At 31.4% G+C, this 23,631-nt stretch overlaps 1 protein-coding gene across 1 annotated transcript; it reads right to left on the bottom strand.

Annotated features, from left to right (window-relative positions):
- Positions 1 to 278: 278 nt before the first annotated feature.
- LOC111041599 (fatty acid synthase-like) lies at positions 279 to 16,322 on the bottom strand. The gene is made up of 28 exons (XM_022325901.1): positions 15,973 to 16,322; positions 13,680 to 13,832; positions 13,400 to 13,573; positions 12,789 to 12,989; positions 12,094 to 12,332; positions 10,667 to 11,089; positions 9,899 to 10,024; positions 9,562 to 9,792; positions 8,882 to 9,071; positions 7,926 to 8,155; positions 7,695 to 7,832; positions 7,184 to 7,609; positions 6,096 to 6,204; positions 5,778 to 6,020; positions 5,534 to 5,698; positions 5,297 to 5,451; positions 5,063 to 5,212; positions 4,674 to 4,964; positions 4,402 to 4,595; positions 4,059 to 4,295; positions 3,410 to 3,533; positions 3,110 to 3,286; positions 2,846 to 3,025; positions 1,981 to 2,506; positions 1,636 to 1,889; positions 1,308 to 1,553; positions 990 to 1,206; positions 279 to 610 (listed from the first exon to the last, which is right to left on the bottom strand). The coding sequence occupies exons 1-28, from the start codon at positions 16,145 to 16,147 to the stop codon at positions 426 to 428; spliced, it is 6,159 nt and encodes a 2,052-aa protein (XP_022181593.1). The 5' UTR covers positions 16,148 to 16,322; the 3' UTR covers positions 279 to 425.
- Positions 16,323 to 23,631: the final 7,309 nt, after the last annotated feature.

The following is a 23,631-nucleotide window of genomic DNA, read 5'->3' as shown; positions in this document are numbered from 1 at the left end:
TCAGTTAATAATTAACATTAAAAACCAACAGCGTATTTAGATTATATTTATTTAATCTTTAACAATTTGAGTTGTGTTATTTGTATTTTGAAAAGTAAACTGCAGCAGAATCTGTAAATTGAGATTGTAACTATGGTTAAAGGAATATTCACTATAGAATAGTTAAAATCGATATAACCTAAGTGTTTTTAATAATGAAAGTGAAAACTAACGCAGATAATCAGTAGTTTGAAACACCCGTAATTGGGCTGAAAGTAAAATAATTATAATGGTAGATATAATTAAAACAACGTAATTTCTATTACTATTTTTTATTTGGTTTATTTAAAAGTAAACAGCATTAGACGTGCTCGGTGAAATAAAATACAATTGATACAACCCAACAACCAAGTCTAACAACAATGTAATAATATATGCATGGTATTTCAGGCGAGTAAATCGATGATCTTGGCTCTGAGATCCGGGAACGTCATTTTTCTCAGTTCCTCGATTTCCACGACCACGTTGGTTTGTTGTCGGATGGCTTCTTGGACGCGTGGAGCGAGGAACGTGTCCAGACCGAGCTGAGCGAGATTGAAAGTCTGTTCGACTTTAGACAGGGCCTTGTAACCTGTTGACGAAATACAATGTAAAATATATCATATAATATTGTAATGTATGATTCAAGGAGATGATCAAATATACAATTATCATCCCAACCTAGGTCGATTATTTTTTAAATGTCTATGAAAAAAACAGGGCTTTGAACTCAACAGCAGTAATTTAAATCGAATTTCAGATTTCAAGTACGTTTCGTGATCCCTGATTTTAGTAAGACGTATAAATATCAGTTTTTACCTAGCTAGACCATTAAAACAATACTAAGACTTAAAATAATTTTGAATTTAAAGATTTTTTTTCTTTGCATTTCATTATTAGATATGTGGTATGAATGGTACCACACTAATTACTTTCAGCTTAATGCCCTTGAAACAAACCCTAAATATTACCGAAAATCTTGGCAATCTTCAACAACAATGGAGTCGCGGCATCCGAATCGTCGTAATTCGGACCGTTGAACTTCGAGTATGACACGACCGTCGGGTTCTGTGGCTGTTTGGTGACTTGGTCCAGAATGCTCAGCGCCGAAACGATAGACACCGGTTTGAAGTTTGGGCTGTTGAACGTGTCCGAACAACCTTCGATTGCGCCGTACTCTATGACCACCTAAAAACAAGAACGTGTTCGTAAATCGTAAAAGTAACTTTTTCAAACAAATAAAATCGAATAGACATCAGAAAAAAATCGGAGTAGGCAGTAATACTCACTGCTGGGTAGCCTGAAATTTTGCGGACTTCGGCGATCCTGAACACGTCCGCATTCGCAAACACGTAGTTGGACTTAGCTTTAGCTCCACGTGATGCGACAGCCGGAGCGAGCACAACGAACGATTCAAGTTTGGGGATCAATCTCCTACTTAGTGTGTCCAGATTGGCAACTGCTTCGGAAACGGACTTTTTAGTCGCTGCAAAATCGTTTTCGCTCAACGATTGCAAGTGTTTAGTCTCCGGAGCCTGTCCACGTACACGAGACATGATGTTTTATAATCGTGATAATATTTTCAGCTGTAGTAACATCAATTCAAAAAGTACTCACGGTGGTTATGTGATAAATTCCACAGACCGTACCGAGGGCTACCGCTTCTCTCAGTACATCTTCAGCGCCTTTCACCGTCGACGGGTCCGAAAACGACACGACCACGGTAACGTTTTTGTTCTTCAACCGTCTCAACGTCAGCGTCTTATAGCCGGACTGCGGTTTGTTGTTCATTTTCGATACTAAAACAAATTTGCGAGCACCTCTATGCGCTAGATGTTGAATCAATTCCAAGTTTAAGCTATCTTCATCTCCTACAACGACGGAACAATAAGTGTTTAAAATGAAAACATTTCCCTCCTGCTTTGGAAAACATAATACCGTTAAGAACGGTTTAAAACTTACCGCTAACAACAAACGTTTTTTCAGGTGTGTAGAACAATTTTGGAGATGCAGAGACGGTAATCTTGGCTGGAAGTGCGTTTACCTTATCTTCCTCTTTGCGGATTTCAACCACAGTCCTTCCTAAGTTGTTGGTGCAATTAGCGTTGTACTTGAATGCATCAGCCACCTGACTTGCTGGGAAAGTAGTAGTTGCCAGCGGTTGCACTTTCTTGTTCTGGATACCTTGACCAACCAGCCTTTGGATATATTTGATTTCGGATGGCGAAAAGTGAATGGTGCTAAGCGAGATCTTGCTGTACGTTATGCTCTTCAAGTTTCCGGACACCCCTAATGAGTCGAACACTGGTGCGAACACTTCAAAGTCAACGAGGCGGCCGTACTCGGCCAATGAGTTGACGAACTCTTGGCGCTTGTCGATCGCGGAATAAGTATCGAATATCAGATCGACTCCTTGACCTTGGGTCTGCTCCAATAGATGTTGCTCGAATCCACCACTAGCCAGATCAGCAAAACTGTTATCATTCAGCTGTACGATCATAAAATAATAATGATAATAATAATACAACAAAATCAGTGACGTATTTAGGAAATTTGGTGTCATCTTTCAAACAAAAATAAAATTACTACACTCATTACATTTTTATGATATACAAACAACTAACAAGTATACAATTTAAAAATAATGTGAATTTCGTATATTGTAGTTTGTTTTCAAATTCATTCCATTCATTTTTTTAATAAGGCACAAGGCACCCTTACTACCTAGAGCATGGAGCCCCGTTGCCCTGAGCCCATCCTAACAAGATGTAGCGCTAAAAACCGTTTATACGGTTTGGTGTGATACGTAATATTTTTCAAGACATACTTGTGGGAATCGTGTTTTCAAGAACACTATTTGATCCTTGTTGAATATTCCTACATACGGGATAGCTCCCAATTCAAGGGACACGGCAATTGCGGCAGTGCTTATCCCGCTGGCGCCGGCGTGCACGTACACGGATTCACCTGGTCGGACGTTTCCGCGCACAACAAGCGCGTAGTAGGCCTAAACAAATATAAAAATGATACATAAAAAGCGATAAAAATTAAAATAATAATAACAATCGAAAAACATTGCTATAACACTCACCAGGCTGTAAGTCCTCGGTACAGTACAAGCTTCTTCCAGAGTCCACTCATCGGGCAATGGCCAGACGAGATCTTTATGTGCTAGAACTGAAGTGGCCAAAGCGCCACCGGGTACCAAACCGAGTACTCTCTTACCACTGGCGTTGCGTCCAGCAAACTCCATACCAAGGTAGCTACCCTAAAATGTTAAGCCATCATTTTAACATCAGAAAGTTAAGATCTTCAACCGATGATATACTAATTCGTATATGTACAATAAAGTGATGAATAGTTATTGCAATGAGGTATCTAAGTATCTTACTTGTTGAGCTATATCTCCAGAAATTCCGTTAGACTGAAGAGTGCCGTTTACCATCTTAACGTCCAAACCATTAAGTGGAACGTAGTACGGGTAATATAGATCATAATCTGGATATTCTTTAGGGCTGAAGATTAACAAAATAATACTTATTAGTTACTCAGGTAAAATGTTTTGTTTAAGTGAATAATACATAGGTAATGTAAAAAATAAATACCCAAATAATTGTAAAAAATTGTACTAGGAATATGTATTCGAATAGTTTGAGATAACGGTAATCATTAAATATTTGGAAAATCAAACAACGAGTATTTCAATAGAAATTATAATATAAATTGTAATCCCTGATATGTTTAGTACATAAGTTTATATATAATTATTTAGTAAAAGTGTATGAATTAAATTAAAATGTACTCTAAACAGTTTACATTAAGATATAATTATGTATGTGCCGATTTGTGGGCATTAAATCAGAAAAAACATAAGCATTTTTATAAACACTTTTATAAAGTTATCTAATTACACCATTACACTAATTTAAGTAGGTAATTCGTGAATGTGATTAATTTTCGAATAGGAAAATATGAAAGAATTTAAATGTAAATTAATATCAAAACTATATAATATATAGAGTGTGTATATAATAACTCACTCGAAAGTTGATAGTTTTCCTTCTATATATTGTAAACTGTTGACATCTCCAGATTTTGTGGTGTTTATGTAGGCGTGTTCTACCTGAACTTTTTCTTGTTTGTAAGGGGTGAAAATGCAGGTACCCCAAACACCACCCAAGAACATATTGACAGCTAGTCCTTTCTTAAGTTGTTCCTGATAAACTGGAGCTGACACGGAGAACAAAGGCGCCTTGTTATCTTTAATTGACACACATCTAACGATGATAAAATAATAAAAATTTATAATCAAAAACTGCTGTATATTGCGGGTCATGGGACGTTAGTTGTTCAAATTATTATTAACGTATAATGTCTAAGTACTTGACGAATTTTCCATTTGGTTCTTGTCTCAAGCCCTTCGTCAATCCAATCACTCCAGTATTTTCCAAGTTCTGACTGATCAAAAAAACATCTTGATTGTTGTTGTTAGCGTTTTGAACTTTCTGTTTTAAAGACTCGACCCAAGAGAATGAATTTCCAACAGATACTGCGATTGGAGTGGGCACATCGATGTTCTAAAAGATAATTAAAAAAAAAATTATTGCTTTGGTGAACTTTTCAACAGAAATCATTACACGAGTACACGAAATTACCTTTTTTAACAAAATGTATACATTTTGATTGTCTGAGTACTTAGCGACCACGTCTACTCCAACTTGTCTGAATTTTGAATCAAATTGACGTTCTACGGTTAACAAGAAACCTCTGTTTTCTACACCCGATAATATGTTGTTCAGAATTTGTTTGTTGTCAATGGCACCGTTTGCAACAACTAGGAATGATGGTTTTTCCAATGCACTAGATGTCAAGTCTTGTTCATAGTAAGCAATGAACTTCTGGGATTGGTATTGGCTTACTTCTTTAGCATACACATTAGCGTTGATCTACAACAGTATTTAATACATACGATTTCGTCATTACTTGTGGACGACCCCCCCCCCTAAAAAAAAAAAAAAAAATTATATAAGTAAGTCGCTCTCACGTGGAATGAAGTATGTGCGTTGACCAGATTTAAGATTTGAGGAACTAAAAGTTCTTGTTGCACTGATGTAACTACTTCTGACACATCAAAAGATTCGTAAGCATTTTCCAATACAATTTGTACGATATTCTTCAGGGGTTCACTAACAGGCTAGTAAAAAGTATAAAAATAAATTATAAATAATTTTAAAGGCATTTTGGCTGAGAGGAAAATATTTATTAATCGTCTACGCACTTCTTCCAACACGAACGGCAAAAATGTATAAGACTCCAAGTCAAAATCTTGTTGTAATTCTTTTCGGACAGGAACCAATGTCGACCGGATGTCTCTAATCTCAACTCCGGCAGATTTAATCACACCAATGTTTTCGTAAACACTGAACGACGCATCTGTTGATAAACAAACTCACATTATCATTGCATTTTTTAACAGTACATTAACAAAAACGTTTAGATAAATCGGTAATATTACAATTAGAAACCACTGATTTGTATTGTTTATTCGGATAAACGCTCAATTTGAATAAGTATTTAATGGCGTAGTGATCTCTAGTGTCGAGTTTCAACAGGTGCAGTTGCAACAACGATTCTAAGAATGGTGCCCACTTCCCATCAAAAGCAATACGTCCACAGTTACCTACAATAACAACAATTATAATTATTAATTAACATATTGCGATCGTACGAATAAGTAAATTAACAAATATGTTTTATACCGTTGTTACTGGCCAAGTTGATGCCTTGGAAACTTTTGCCGTACTTGTAACCTTTGCACGTAAGCTCTTGGTAAACATCAGCTGTCGTTAACTGATCGACTTCGTATGATTTAAGCTCTGTCAATTGCATCTGTTCATCGGATGTTTGAATATGAATGAAACCTGATGCTACAACGATATCGCTCTCTCGAATTTCAAATTCTCCGGTGCCCGCTAAAATGTTAACGGTAAAACTGAATTTTCCTAAAAGAAACAAAACATCACTTTATTGTATTAATAAATTAAACAATTACAAACGTTTATTTATGATCAACTTACCGTTTTCTGGGATAGGCAATGTTTTGAAGAATTGAACATTATCGAAAACCACGGGGAGTTCATCAACAGTAGACAGTTGCAGTTTAGCTAGAGCCTTCCACACGAATGTCTAAAAAATGTAAATTGTTAAATATTTGATGTAAACGTCATATATTTCATACATAACAGAACATATTTTTTATACTTAAATTCGATAAAAAAAAAAAATTAGTTTTTACTTTCACATTACAGAACAACGTGTTTATATTGTTTTTTATAAATTTACCGTATGACCTACCTATGCAGTGTCGTCCGCGGGGGGAGGGGGGGTAACGGGCTGACGCCCTCCCCCCATCGCTCGTATTATTGTTTTTTGTTTTTATATTTACCTCGATTTAATATAGTTTCTTAAATCGTGTGTTAACCTATTTATTGCAAACCATTAGGGTCAGTTGCACACTTGCACTGCACCGTCTCTGCTTTAAGTTAACTGGAGTTTAATCGGCCGAATTTGCCCGGTTAAATATCTGTTATCAGCCGATTAAGCTTAATCGAAGTTTAACCGTAGACGGTGCAACTGGCCCTTATAGTCCTAAACTCCTAAGGTTCATAGAAAATATTCATAGATAATATTTGTCATGGATAATATTATTATACATTTCCATAGTCACGATTACAAGATAGATCAAAATCAAAGAGACTACCTATAGCCATATGAAGTGACTACAATTAGTAGACTGGACCAAATAAAAATTTATTTTATTGCTCATTATTTTTGTTATTATATTTTTTGTTAGTTCTTTTTTCATGTATTTTTTCTTGTTCTATTTTATGCTTAATTTAATTAAGAAATAAGAAAGCATTTTATTATTCAAATTTATAATCTTGTGACAACTGAGTAATTATTTATTTTCAAGCCCCCCCCCCCCCATTGAAAAATCCTGCGTACGCCACTGTAGCTATGGTATTATAACTAATATTGATAGCCTATAGTATATGAATATTAATGGTATTGATTTACAAACATCAAAGAAATTTCCAAACACTACCAATTGTATATAAGTTTGAAGTGTCGCCGAAATAAATGGTTTGCATAGCATCAAACTTACGAGATATGATGCGTACGGAAGGGATTCGACACCATCGACGTATGTGCCCCTGAGGTGTTCGTAAGTTTCACTTTCAGTGTCCACTTCTAGTTTGACTTCACCGGACGATGTGACTTCGTTTTCAATAAAAGTGATCACATCCCAATCGTCAGAATGGTCCCATTCAACTAACGGCTGCAGAGACGGTGTGCCCCTGGACACAGGATAGCTGATTGCCGGGTACAGGTTTTCTATTTTTGGATGGAGTCCCGCGTTGAACAGATTTCCAATGCTGGACAACAAATTTGCTACCGTCGAGTTATTTCTTCGTACCAGACCTACGTGCGTACACTTGGAGCCGACGCTTGGTTTCAGTATTGCTTGAAGGAGTGCGTGCGGTGCGATTTCGATGACCACAGAATTGTCGGGTACATGTTTCAATGCACTCTATGAAACGTGTTTTAAAAAAAACAACAACAAATATATCAAACAATCATAATAATTTTGTTTTTATTTTTATTTTTACACTTACGTTGAACAAAACCGGAGATACCAAGTTGTTTACGTGGTATGCTACCGACGAAAATTGCGCCAACGGTTCGTGCCACCTGGATTCTGGGATAGACGTACTGATCCACTTAGTTGATCTCATTTTCGGGTTTGATATGATCTATATTATAGTACGTCGCATGTGTATAAATTATTTAATAGTTTTAAATGTTTTAAATGTTTTTTATGTAATTGAAACTATATCTTAACGTACGCCTGCGACTTTTTTCTTAAATACTGGTCCCGCGGCAGCGATATACCATGAATGGAATGCGATTCCAGAACTGTTGACTTCCCTTGCAAACACACCTTCAGATTTTAATTGGTTCACGAATTGTGCGATTGAATCTGGTGGCCCAGAAATCGTGACACCGTCTTCGCTGTTGTGGCAAGCCACAGCGATGTCGGAAGGCACTCGAGCATTAGCCTCCTCCCAAGACAAACCTTACATTTAACAAAATATATCAATTTAAAGCGAAACTATAAATAAGACAGTGTTAATTTGAGGTGGAACGGATAAATATGTACAAAATTAAATGCATTAAAAATCAGCATAATATTCAAAAACTTCAAATTGAAAGTCTTAAAAATGCACGTTAATTTTTTTTATTCAAATTAGAAAATATTATTAAATAATTTAAAAGAACTTTAGAACAATTTTTTTCAAAAATGTTTATTGTTATTTAATTACACAGATTATTTTTCCGATCAAGCCAGTGCCTCTACGTATCAGCATATATTATAATTGTATAGGAAATTGTCAACAAGTGCTATAATTCAAGAATAATTTGTATCCGAAAATAAAATTCAAATGGAAAAACTATTACTGGAATCAACATTTATAAAAGAAAAACAATATCCGAATAAGGTACTAATAATAAGCATCATGATCTAAAAATCCAATAACTTATTAAAAATAAAATAAATTTTTGTTTGTGTGACTTGTAAGAGTAGTAATGTAAAGCGGATATCAACCAAACTCAATTTATATATCTGTGTAACAAAAGAGAAACATACAAAAACGTTAAAATTACAGTGCTGTTAGTGACATAAGCATATAATTATTTACAGCTTGAAACATAAATTATTGATGTTTACATTTTTTATATTTTATACACAATTTATTAAAAGTTAGATAAAAAAAATTGTTTCGATTGAGTTATAACATACCGACTGCTGCCATTGCACCGGGTGGCAAATTCAGATCTAAGAGACTGCGGCCTCTCCAGTAGGCTACAATAATGGTCTGTTCGGCTGTTAACGTTCCATCAGCATATGCACAAGCTAATTCTCCGACTGAGTGTCCCACAATTCCGTCGGGGGTGATACCGACAGCGGTGAGCACATCTACCAAAGCAATCTGTTGAACGGAAAAATTAATCGATCTACGTGGTCACGCATTATTATAAAAAATCTATGAACCACAAAGTATATAGATTTCCGTTGATTCATGGTAACCAATAAAATATAATATAATCTATTCTGGTTGATAGATAGTTAGATCCAAAGAATTAAGTCCAATCCTAATTGTCTTTTAACAGGACATTTCGTCAGATATTTGTTTTGTACGATAATTAGTTTTATTATGTCATTTGATTCCCATTTTTATCGAAAGTCTCCAATTTTATAAATACCTCAATAACCAAACAGATTATATTATCTATCGATCTGCTCAGCTCTTGTTTACTATAAGTAGTTATATGTATATTTCAATGGTGAAGAGGGTCTAATGTGAATTTAAAGTAGAAACTTTGTACATAATTGCATTGAGGTTTAGACAAAAGTTTTTAGACGAAACTGTGCTTGGACCTATAACATTGGAACTTTCCACCCAGAACTTTCTTCCGTACCTGTATGGCAGCAATACCGACGAAGGAATTCAATACGTTGTCGAAGATCGTCTTGTCATTTGAGTCAAAAATGGCGTAGAGATCTAACCCGAGATTTTTCAGCGTTTTGGCGGTCTTATCGATCGATACACGGAACGGCGGCAGAGCCAACAGGTCACGGCCCATGCCAGTCCATTGACTTCCCATTCCGGAGAAGACGTACCACACTTGACGTTTGCCTACTCCAATGGTCTGTTAACAAAATCAATAGTTTTTTTTATATTTGCACAAAAATAATATACGTACTCAATCACATTAGATGTCGACGAAATCAAAATAATATTAATAATGTACTAACCACTGCTTCGCGAGCGTTTTTCTCGCCGAGAATGCTATATCCCCTGAAATTGTGACCCGGAATTTTTTGACTCTGAACTCCGTACAATAGACCGTAATATTCAGGATCTCTAGGCATGCTTTCGATCTATGATGACGAAAGTTAATTCAATCATAAATATTACAGAGAAAAAAAATTATCGATTCGTGGTTCAGGACTTGTAGCACTAAATAACGTTCAAATACTCAATTTCATATTATACCCACAAAAATGATATAATATAATATAGTGCATACTGCTATAAACATAGAAATATAAACACAAAAATTTTCAATACATATAAATAACTAATTAATAGTCAAACATTTCATAAAAATACTAAGGGTAAAAAGGTTTTATTGCCGATTCCGAATTTCATTAAAGTAAAAAAAGATGAATTCATTTTTAATAGAATAATTTATTTTCATCGGAATCATCTTCTTAATAAAGAACAAAATGAAAAACCATTTACCCAAAAATATATTCAAAAAAGGTTTGACAAATATTACTTATATACTTCATACTTGAGGCTGATAGAGGTAATCGTTTTTAATCAGTCAGTTTTGACAATTTATCCGTTAATGGCATAATGGGTACCTATATGCTTAAATAAAATCTTAAAATACGTTCACGTTTTTATGTGTTGAAATAAATTTTTTATTTCCTATGATCTGAACACGGGTATATACTGCAGTCGCTACAAGCCCCGAGCTTCGAGTTATTTGTCTGCATGGAATGCTCAGTGCTAACCTTGTCCAACATGTAATTGATCGCGCTTTCAGTTCTCGCAGACCCGATCACCAGCCGGGGAATGGAATCCTCAGGCTGTGGTCGCTTTGGCTTCTCGTTGGCCTTCAGCAAGGCGTGGGCATTATGTCCACCGATACCCACAGCGTTCACAGCTGCATACCGTCCTTTCCATGTCAAAGATTCGCTGACAACAAGCAGTCGACCGTCTTTCAGGGCCGGAACCCGGGGGTTGGGGGCATTGTAATGAAGTGTCGGCGGGATTTCCTGGCGTTCCATGGACAACACGGTTTTGACGACTCCGCAAAGTCCGGAAGCTGGTTCACCGTCACCCATGTTCGATTTCACAGATCCAATCAACAGTGGTTTGGTGCGGTTCTTGCAGTACACTTCAGTGACAGCGTTGAGTTCCTGGGCGTCACCCAACTAGAATTTTGATAGAAACAAAATATGCGTTTAAGTGTTAAGTGCCTCTGTTCTAATCAGATTTTCCACCATCGGTACCACTAAACTATATTAGAGTACAATAATCGATACACACATTTTGATAAGATTAAAATCATCATTATATGCGCCACTGGCACTGCGTCCAAATTCACGAAAATCTGATGTATATAACTTAAAGAAGGACAATTTTTTTGTGAGAATAGCGGAGTAAATTTAGCGAATGTGGTATGTAGTATAGTATACGTATTATTGTATTAAGACAGATGGATATGGGTACCTGCGACTGTTGGATAAATTACTTAAATTAAAAGTAATGGGGTTACTTTACTCATTACTCAAATTAATTGTATACAAATTCAGAAAATAACTACGTTGCAAACAAATAATCAGTTTACATGCTTTTTTCTAATTCAGTATAACTATCGTAATAATTACAAATTATTCAACAAGCAACGAATGTGGATTAGGTATATAATCATAATTTTAAAAATACGTCAAATAACATTTTAAAATAATAAATGATAACCTAATAATTATTATAAACATATTATTGTATAATATGCAATAATCATAAATTTTCAACTATTGTACCTAATAGATTTGTGTAAATACGCAAAAAAAAAACAATAACACCGTCCAGTCCACGCGATATATCCATGTTAAAAGTTCTGTGTAAGAAAAGTTAATTAAAACTTAAAAGTTTATTTTATTTAATTAATTTGTTTTGTAATTTACAGTGCAAGTAGAGACACTGAGTTCAAACTATTGAACACTGAACGGTGACGAGTTGAAATGAAATATAATATATACCTGCATTATAGACACTTATAGTATTTTTTTTTTTTAATTCGCAATTCTCGAAATAATAGTATAAACTAGTGACAATATATATTATTGAAGTTGAGTACCAAACGTAATATCTTTTACGTTTCTGTTACAGACATAGTAACGTCGTTATATCATTACACAACATCAGTAGGTACCTGGTCGCCGCAGGCGCTGCTCTCGACGTAGTCGACATCCGCAGGACTGATTTTGGCGATGTCCAAGACTTCTTTAAATAGTTCGATCTGCTGCACGTTGGTCGGATAAATGGCTCCTTCTAAACGGAAACCTTCGGTGTTGGTGCGCGCGCTCACTGCAGTGGCATATACCCGTTTGGCGTTTTTGGCGCGCTGCATGTACACGATGACCACCGCGTCACTTCGGGCGGTCCCTTGGCCTAAGACATTGAGATCGTCGTATTAATATATTATTATTATTGTTATTATCTATAGCTTAGGCCTGAGAGCTTATGTGCTAATGAAATTTGAAATATTCTATTGAAAGTTAAAAATTGCTATTACAAATACTACTCGCCATGACGCAATTGTTAAATTGTAATATAATGCAGTTAAAAGTGCAATAAGACAAGTACCCAAAGCATTTTATAAAGATTTAAATTATAAATTTTTAAGTCAATAGTTTTTTTTAGATATTAAACATTATTAATATTTGTTATGTGGCACCAATAAAAAAAATTTTTTCCCGATATCATGGAAGAAAGTCGTATCGAATCCCATCTGTACACCAAAGACTTGGTGGCGCCCCGGAATTTATTTTACAGATTCGTCAGGTATTCGTCATGCGACTATCGCGCAAACGCGAGCACACGATAATGACAAAAGTCGGTACTTACCGGAGGCATCAAAAGGCTTGCTTTTTCCATCCGGTGACACGCTATTCATCCTCTGCAACATGACTGACAGCACGGGATTGAGCAGCAAGGAACACCCGGCAACCACTACACCATCTACCACTCCAGTCTTGAGCATTCTATATGCGTGTTCGAAAGCCATCAGACTGCCCGAAGACCCGGAATCTACGGCATAGCTGGGCCCTGAAAAGACGTACGACAAATATAATATTTAATTTACTTAAACGACAAGCCATTGAGACTTTTTTGTTCAACGATATTTCCCTACCACGCCCAGAAATAAAAGTGTATAGTTATAATACAGAAACACGCTATAAGTAAAATTAATAATTAATTTTCGATAAACAAATTCATAGTGTGTGTTAATTAAAAATATGCCACTAATTAATATTAATATTTTTAATTTTAATAACAACTGTAATATGAATTCATATTAAAATTTAAAACAATTGATTTTTCTGTCATACATTTGTATAATATTGTATGTGGAGTGTGAGTTTGTATACATGGCTTTATTTTCATATTCTCAACAGTCGTACGAAGTTACTAAAATGTATAAAAATAATATTATTAGTTTCATTATATTTTATTACCTTTCAAATCGAACGAGTACGAAATACGATTAGGGAACATAGTTCTGGTACAGCCCAAAAACTCGTAACCGTTTATTCTTGTGGGATCGGCAGACCACCAATCGGCATAATCGTTATTCGTCGTCGCCACGACCACTGCGGTGTTCGATCCTCTCAAAGAAGTCGGGTTCACACCTGTCGAGTTTATATATTAATTAAGTCTCCGTTTTGTATTTTTTGAAAATGGGATAAACGGAATTTATGGTTCCATAGTAATATATAATGTATAAAATATGCTTACCGGCATCGACAAACGCTTCGTATGTACTCTCCAACATAGTTCGTATTTGTGGGTCCAGCCTTTCAGCGAGTTTTGGATGTACATTGAAAAATGTCGAATCGAATTTCGTCAAATTATTAAGGACTCCGATCTTGGTTACTGCACCGCAAATACCTATAATAAATACGATTTTGATAATATTTCTTTTACATATACCCATATCAAATCGTTATTAATGTTTTCATTTATGTATTATAATATGTAATAATAACATATAAATTAAACTTCTCAGATAAACTAAACTGTACAATTTAAATAAAATGATCAACGCAGTATTATTAAATTGAATATATATATCTTAATAAACTTGCTTTTATAACCAATCAAAAATTAAGAATAACGTAATATCGCCATATATGTCAATTGTATTCAGCATTTATAAGTAAATCAATAATAATAATATATAGGTACCTATACTTTTTAAATATGAGTAATAATTAGTTTTGTAAACATTTATAATGTATTGAACTCAAAAAACGACTATCGGAAACTAATTGCTGAATTTTAATTCGATGTGTATACCATCATCCATGTTTGATATTAAATATATTATTAAAAAATAATAGTTAAGATTAGGACGCCACTCCCACATGTGTTGTCACCATCTTACAAACGTACGTTGTAGTAGAACATAGCTAAAAATGTTCACAATAATCCATTTTACTCTGTATTTTATTTAATTGAGTGATTTGGCGTGTTACAAAATTTAAAAGTAATATTTATTAATCAGGATATCTTGGAAGTTTTTATATAGATACCTATTTTAAATTTTAACCATGGAGCATATTATAAACATTTTAAAACTATAATTTTTGTAAATTATATTAAAAATGTCATAATTTGATTCAAAACTAAAATAACAATATAATGGCCTTCAAGATTCTCTATATAATAATTTAAATTTTACAATAGATTATTATTATTATTATTATAATTCACTATAATTTTAAAAATAAAGAGTAAAATGGATCATTGTAATTTGTAAACTTACAAATTGCTATGTTTTTCTTGAGAGGGGGGGGGGGATAAAGTATCAAAAACGAAATTCTTAGACTCATTCTTTCCCATCTTGAAGGAAAATGAAGTTCAGACGCATTCACAGGGAGGAGGTTAGGGGTTATATATCCACCACATTGTCCCACAAATCGCCTTATTTGTGTCGTTGGTAGGTACTATATAGCACAACGCCACAACGATTCATTTAAATGTTTTATTCCGCCAGGGTTGGGATTTTATTTTTGTACATACAATCTTGAATGGTGATATCACTGCCCTCAATCGTTAGTCTGCAATTACCCTCCTTCAATTTTAGGCGCGATATTAGTTTGCTTTACCATGGATAACTTACTACCAGTATTTACGTAATAGTCTGGTGTGCTACCTACCTACAATGTATAATAAAGGTGATCATTTTGATTTCCTTTTTTCGATTCTTGATTTAAACTAAAAGCGGGTATAAAATATTATAATTTAAATAATTAAATATGTATTTATTCTTCATAATATTATGATGTAATAGTTTGGTGTATATTTGACTGTACCTTTACAGTTATACCTTTCGGGTTGTTATTATTAACTACTTGTCTACTTATTTATCAAAATAAATACTATTTTAATTATTATTATACTGTTGATAATTAGTAAGGCTGGGTTATCGATACCTACACTGCATTCTTTTCCGAATTAAGCTATGCTCCATACAAGTTTCATGAATTCATAAACCAGAATAAGAAGTTTTTATTTTGCAATTTTTATGCTATTTTTTAAAGAGCATTTTAATATATTAAGGGCGTTTTTTAAATTTTTGAATCCAAATTTTTTTTAAGATTTTTACATGCTTTTACATAATTTGTATATAGGTACATTAAAAAACTATAACCATGTATATGGGTAAATCGTAAATAAATATATTATCTAAACTTATTAAAAACAAAATTTTTATTTATTGAAATAATTGCTTTTCCAGATTATAGAAATCTAAAATGATCAGTTTTATCTGTAAAACTTTTTTATAATCCTTTAAAATGTATATTCGAATTAATATCAAATTTATTAAAAATAAAAAAATCTAGTCAATTTTTTAGTGCATTTATCAGAATATAATTGTTAGCATAGACAATTTTATTAAAGTATTTTTTTTTAAATCCCAGCCCTATAATAATGATAATATTCAAGTAATAAAAACAGAATAATTAGAAATCATGCGCTTTCGAATTTGCGATCTATACTACCTATAATCTATATCATAACTTACCATCTGGCCACCTGCTCTGTTCTTTATCAAGTATGTCCGTGCCGTCGAACAGTTTTTGTTTGAACTCTTCGAATGTGTCGCAATTCGGGAAGCGACCAGAGATACCGGAAATCACGATGTCATCGTCATTGTAGTACTTCAGGCTTTCTGCTGCTGCTTCAGCGTTTGGCGCCATTATTCTCGTTTGTGCAGGATAGACAACAGAAATAATCGAATGTTGACAATTCGAGAATGAACCACGTACGGCTCACGATTGGATATTGTGTCAATTGGTTCGTCAATGTGTAATTTATAATATGTTATTATTGCTATCACACAGTGACACGCAACTAGAAATCGAAATAACGTAAGGTGATGCGTTTAAATACAGCATGAGAGACGGTTGAAAAACATATTATTTTGTTATTCAATACGTCCCGTTTTTTTTTAACCAATTTATTTATGATTTTTTTTTTTAGTTACCTAATTGACAACCACTGATAAACTATGATACCGGTGATGTATAGTGCATCATCTATAAAACTAAAATGCGGTGTTTAGTGATAGTCGTTATATGACCAATGTTGATTAAAAACGACTATATACCTATATTATATTAGTATTATGTCCTACTATGATAATAATAATATTTTAATCTCAAATAATGTTGAAATGTCGTACGGAATTTATGGTCAGGTATAATAAGTCTCACGGTGTACAACCACACGTAATATTTTGAAGTTTTTTACCGGAATATTTTTTAATGCCTCTTAATACGCGTATTATCTATACAACTATTATATAGCTAGCTTCAATTTCAAACGATCATTAAATAAATTGTGAACTCTATTATGAAAATATTACAATGCATGTATAATATAAAATTAATAAAACACGATTAAAAATGTAATAAACCATTAAATGTTTTCAATAAATGGATCAAATAAAACGAATTTTATTAAAATAATGGTTTTTCTTGTACAAATACATATTAAACAACTACCTAACTCTATGTAGATGTATCGAAAATAATAGTAACATGACAAAATTATTACTAATTTTGGTATTTTCTTACGATATATTTTATCTTATGATGGATTAGACAAAATTAATTAAATAATAGTTTATACAAATTATACTTATAACTTATGTATTTTATAATACTAATTTTGTTTAAAGAAAGTCTTCAACTGTAGTAATCTTTCTTATAAAAGAAATGACATAGGTGTCCTAAAGCCCCTCTATTTTCTTGTTTTATTATTTAACACGTATTGGCACGGTCGGTTTTAAAACGTCTTCTATCGTCTGTCGCTTTGTATAGAATTGTAGAATTGCAAAAATCATTTCACTAATTCGCATGAGCCCTAAGTTCCACTTCTATATAATACACTTGGAAATGCAAAACTTTTTCTATGCTCATACAAACTAGTATGTAAAAAAAAATATTTAACGTTTTAATTGCTTGAGCAGTTGTTGAGCCACATCTTTTGATTTTTGTTCAAGTATCTCATAATTATAAAAGTCACTAAAATAGATTTATAATTTTGTATAAGTGCATTGCAGCTTTTAAATCTACACACCCATCTGGTATCACTTAATTGTTCTAGTTTAGTGTTTTTTTAACCCCAATTTATTTTGAATATTTGTCAATTCAAGTTTTCATAATACCTTGGGTCTACATCATTTTGGTGAGTGGAAACGTATTCATGTTTTTCAGGCATATAGCCAATGATATTTACGATTTACCACATTTATCATTAGCATATAAAATAATTATAATTTATAAACTATAAATAAAAATGATAAAAATGAAACAATTTTTCTAAAAAAAAAAAATAAGAATTATAATTGAACATTAAAAAGTTTTATTAATATTTTAGAAAATTGAATAATTTTTTAGAGGGGCTATTACAAGTTTTTTTTGGGGGGCGGGGGGCAAGGACTAAAATAAACAATTATGTGTAGGTACCTACCTAAATAAGGTCCAAGATGTACCTAGGGATAGTTTTGTAAAGTAGGTACATGAGTAAAAGTATCCAAATAATTTTTAAGTACTCAAAACTCTAAAATGGTCTTTCTTACTCTCATTTTCACAATAATCTCGAAAATGATCAATCAACGATTTAAAATAAAAGTAATTTTATATGCGTCTGATGTAACACATAATACACATACATGTTATGATACATACTAAATGGCTAAACATAGATATTATTTAAATGTTTAATTCATATTATTCTCGGGTAACGATTTATATTATAACTATTGATCAACATTTCAGAAAGTTCTGGAAAATATCAGAAAATATGTAAAATTAGAGAATTTTAAAATAATTTATTTTCAAAAAAAATACGAAGTTTTAGAAAAATTAAAAAATATATTCACGCTTAAAATAGTCTAGGTAGGTATAAAAAAATCAGGTAAGAAAAAATAGATACTGACACCTGTCTTGCCACTTCTCATTTGTCAATACGGTCATGGTGTACGTTTATAAACTTCATAATATTTTTATTAATTTGCTAAATTTACGCTTCAACTTCTAGGGCCATTAGTGTTTCTGAAATACAATATATTTTGGCGTTTATTATCTATTATTAATACGGATATTTCGGATATTTCAATATTTATTCTAAAAATAATGTTTTATTTAACGTTTATGTGGGAGTGCCGGAGTGGATTTCCCAAAAACCTTTAATGTATTAAGATTATCAACTAGCATGCATTACATTCCTTTTATCAATTCTTAAAAAAATTGAAAATCGCAGTTGTTTTTTCGTTAAAACCTTTTTCTCGAAAATTTTAAATGAAACCAATTTTTCCAAAAAACCTGGATTTTATTCGGAAATTTTGATCACTAATTATAATAGTTTCACAATATGATACATACATATATATTAAATTATGTCATAATAAAACAAAGCATATTTTAAAACATTATAACGTCAGAAAATGTTATCAAGTTCTATAATTTTTTTTCATACAACCTTTTATAGAAAAAAACCAGTAATTTATCAGAAGTAAAAGAAAATTATATAAGCATGCGTACGGCACTATCGAACCCACAAAATTACGTAATGAATATTATTTTTATTTAATGACGAAAGGTTATTTTACATTTTTTTTAAAAATTATAACAAATAATATACATAACACATAAGAATATCTCATCAGATAGATAGATACATATATAGTGAAAACTAAGGTAATGTTGCATTTTAAATTCATATTATGATGGGTGTATTCTTCTTGTGCTCTTGTCATCACCTTCAGAAGCTGTAAAAATGCTTAAAAATCTTCAACTTAAATTATCTGGTAAAGTGGTAACAAAAAAAACTATTTAATACTTGGGAGAACGGTTGTTTTTTGTTTTTGGGTGTATGAATAGGTATAGTTTATAGTACCTGGAGTACATAATACTAGTACCTACATAATAGTACATGCATTTTTTTCTAACTTCCATATTTTTTCTGGGTGAAAAGTGAATCTAATTGGAACTTTAGGGAGGTAATAATAAAAGATAATCATCATTAAAATTGATTCAAATAAAAAGTGATTCATTTTAAATTATCAAATACATTTAATTTTAGCAATATCATGTTCTAACTAAATTAGTTAAGAAAAAATAATCTACCATGAATTAAAATAGAGTGATATTGAAAAAAACCCGATGAATAAAAATATTTAAATAGTTAGAAAACAGGGTCTAATAGATATTTCAAATACAAAATATTAAAATGCAAATAGATAATAGCATGATGTAATTATTTGTGAGTACAGATTTTGTAATTCAAAACATTTATTGTTCATAAATAAGCTAATGACAGTATAACATAGATATGGTTATGTAAACATTTGATTTTTAAACTCTGTCCGTAAACTACCATGTAAACATCAATATTTAGACTTGGAGTAGTAAATTTAAATATGAGAACAATTTATAAATAGTGTTGGAGCTTTTGATTTATCAAGTATATTTTAAAAAAGTAAACAATTTATTTTATTACATTAAAATACAGAAAAAACATATTGAGACAACATGAAATTATAATATTATCTTTCAGTTTGAAAATATGTTTATTCATTATTGCTTCTAATATTAAATTTAAACCAGTATATGTAAAGAAAATTAAATTTGATAAGTTTTATTATTGGTAATATGTATTATGAACAGAAATGACTAATCAACATCCTCTTTGCCTTTTATACAATTATATTGTATACTTTGCAGAAGTTAAAAGCGTGGACCAGTTAACATAGGAAAAACAAGGCATGTTCTTAAAGTGTGCAGGGAATACATCCATCAGAAGTTATTTTAATAAAATTATGTACTACACAGAAGTTTTAGTTGACTATCGACAGATGTAATTTAGTAGCAAATTCATCTACATTTAATGGTAGCTTAGTTTGATGACGGAATAATCTCCATGACATTCCTATGAATATTAATCATATTATTATGAACCATACATAATACTATTTTTTTCATGGATTTTTTCATGGATTTAAGTACATACAATTTAAAAATTTTTGGGGGGGAAATATCATTGAATGATGCCATTATCAGGCACAACAATCGATTAAGGAAAGTTTCACTTTTTAATCAATAAATTCAATTATATCCAATGAAAATAGTTACAATATAAATTTGCATATTTTATGAATATATTATTGTTATTTTAATAGCATTTGGAATTGCTTGTGTTAACACTTGACATCATAGTCCAAGGTTTTAAATAGTTTAATAACTCGGAAGGTTATATTTTTACATGTAGGTACCCAAAATGGTGAAAATGGATCAAAAATAGATAAAACAGGATATAAGAACAAAGTGATAGGTGATGTCTTATTTCATATATTAGTAAGATAGCAATATTGTGATATAAAATGAAAATATATTTTTATATATGTGACATATTGATACTTATCTGTACTTTATTATATTTTTGAAATATATCTAGTCAATTGAATTAGAACCAAAATATATAAAATATAAAGTATTTGAGTAATACAATTAAAAACAATAAGAATCATAACCAAATTTACTTGATTTATATCACCAACTTGTGATTTAAGAACTGTGACTCCATCAGACGATTATGAGTGCAACAACAATATTTTACATAATGATAAAACTGGCACATCGAGTTGAAAAAAAAACGATTAACCGATTTAGTTAATTCTTTACCAGTAATCTAAAACATAAAGGGCAATTTCAGTAAAACTATGTTCTTAGTATAATACTAATTATAAAACATTATGTGTAATATATTCTTACTTTTCTAATTGTAAAAATTGAATACCTTGATGTGCTTCTTTTTTTGTGATCTTTTACTTGTTTTAAATTTGACTCCTGCATAATATTATGAACAAATATATTTAATAGATATTCTATTGATCAACCGAAATCAAAACTAGATTTGAAAGGTATATTTAAACAGTTAAGACACTATTACTTTTTCAAAAGAAGCATTTTCAAGTTATATGCAAGAATAAAATAAAAAATGATTAAATTAACTGACATTTTAATAGTTCTAGGCAATAAAGCATAATTTTTAACATAAAGTAGTTATCGTTTTCAAATAAAATTGTTGAAGAATCATAAGAACTACTTTAATGAAAAATAAAATTTACAATAGATTTGAATTTTTCTATATTGAGTATTTTTTTTGACATTCATCTCTGCATAGACACATGCACCGTTAATGTCATAAGGACATTCTGGCTTAATAAATATTTTGGAACATGTAAAATATTATAATGAAATTATAAGCTACAATGTTTAAATTTAATATTTATTGTGTCACGTTCTAGACATTTGAATTTATGATTTTTTTCTGCATCTTATTCAGATGCGCTATACTTGTGTAGGGGCAATAATGTAATGAGTGAATCATATATTAATTTTATCAACTAATTATGAATACCTAACCTATCCATTCAGTTCAATATAAGGAATATAAACTTACTAAGAAAAACCCATATATTTGGGTGTGCATCCGAAAATGTAAGTCTTAATGAATTGTGACAATGAACCTCTCCACATTATTGTTTGCTTTTCTTGGCAACCCATTTACTGACACAATGTTTGTTCCAATGTTCTGTGACCAATTTCTCAAAACAATTATATTTAAATACAAATAATATATAATAGGTATATACTTTTTTTATTCTTAGATGTAAATAATAATATTTATACTAATATTTACCTTTGGTAGTAATTACAAAATAATTCGTTTGCACATAATGATAGCAAAGAATTTAATAAGTTGAAATTCTTATTCCATTTTGTCAGCTGGAAAAAGTAGTAAGCACATTGACATTTTCAGACATTTTAATACATACACATTATGATACAGTCTGTAGATGGTTCATAGATTTCATTTTTCAACAGCCTACATAATAAAGTAAAATGTGAACAAAAAAGATATTTGAAAAAGTATATAGGTACTGCCACTGAACTGTAAATATGTAACAAACAACACAATTGGGGCATCCACATAGTGGGATCATAGTGAAGTTCGCCAGATCATGAACTTTAACGAAAATACATTATGGGATATCCATTTCATGAAATATATAATACCCAAATTATATACTTTATGTGATTTAAAACCATTTTTTAAATGTTATTTAGCAATAAATTATATTATATCTTTAATAATTAACTATAATTTTCTATATAACTGTTATATGAAGTGGTGGTCTTGGACATACATAATATAATAACAAATCATGTAAGGGTGACCGCACACTGGTAAAGCAAAACTGCTTTAAAGCAACTAAAGTCGCTTTATTATGACGAATCAAAAATAAAACCTTTATATTTTATGGAAAACACGCACACTGTTAAAGCGTAGTCAAAAAAAAACATTTTTGTCTTCAGTCATGACTAATATTGTTTTACTGAAATAGAGCGTGCGCTATTTCATTAGTCATGGTCAAGCAGTCACTAGATAATTATATCAAATTAATGAAAAATATTATTAATTTATGCTAAATGGCCTACAATATAAAGGTAATTATACATTATATATTATATATTATACATTATACCTACATTATATCTACAAGTATACTGAAATAAGTAATTTTGCATTGAAAACATTCATTTTATTCATTGTTTTTATTTTTAAGTAATAATTTGTGACAAAAATATAAATATCTATAACATCAGTACAAACTAAATATTTTAACTATAATATATTAGTTCAAAATATGTTTAAGTAACATAAAAAACGTATTTGAAGCATTATTTTACTTACTTTAAACTAGGATTTCCACATAAAATTTTTCGAGCAGTGAAAATTCAAAAGATGATAAGTATAACATCGAACTGCAGAATTCTTTAAAGAATTTAAAAAAATTGTATAAATATGATAGAATATAAATTTAAAATAAAAATGGGAAGGAGTGCATGGGCACCCGCAGGAAACTTAATTGTAAGAATCAAAATAGAAAAAAAATATTAAAAAATTTCATAGCATTGATATTTAAAAATAAAAATTGGAAGGGGGACATGGGCGCCCGCAGGCAAATGAGATTAAGAAGTCAAATGAAAAAAAAATATCAAAAAGAGTGTATTAAAACTAAATATTAAAGACTGCAGTGTACAATATCAATATTCCTAAACTCATAGTTTTATTTACAATAATAAGCTAATGAAATAATGAATATTTATGA

Source organism: Myzus persicae, unplaced genomic scaffold (genome assembly GCF_001856785.1).
Source record: "Myzus persicae strain clone G006 unplaced genomic scaffold, MPER_G0061.0, whole genome shotgun sequence".
NCBI lineage: Eukaryota > Metazoa > Arthropoda > Insecta > Hemiptera > Aphididae > Myzus > Myzus persicae.
Note: the sequence above shows the minus strand (reverse complement) of the source record. Positions and strands in the feature narration are given on the sequence as shown.

Bases quoted from the DNA above. Each gene is read 5' to 3' on its own strand.
- LOC111041599 (XM_022325901.1), bottom strand. From the start codon at position 16,147: ATGGCGCCAAACGCTGAAGCAGCAGCAGAAAGCCTGAAGTACTACAAT. The intron at 11,090-12,093 runs GTACCTACTGAT...TCAAAATTCTAG, and splicing joins GCAGCGCCTGCGGCGACCAG to TTGGGTGACGCCCAGGAACT. The intron at 7,610-7,694 runs GTAAGTGTAAAA...CACGTTTCATAG, and splicing joins TATCTCCGGTTTTGTTCAAC to AGTGCATTGAAACATGTACC.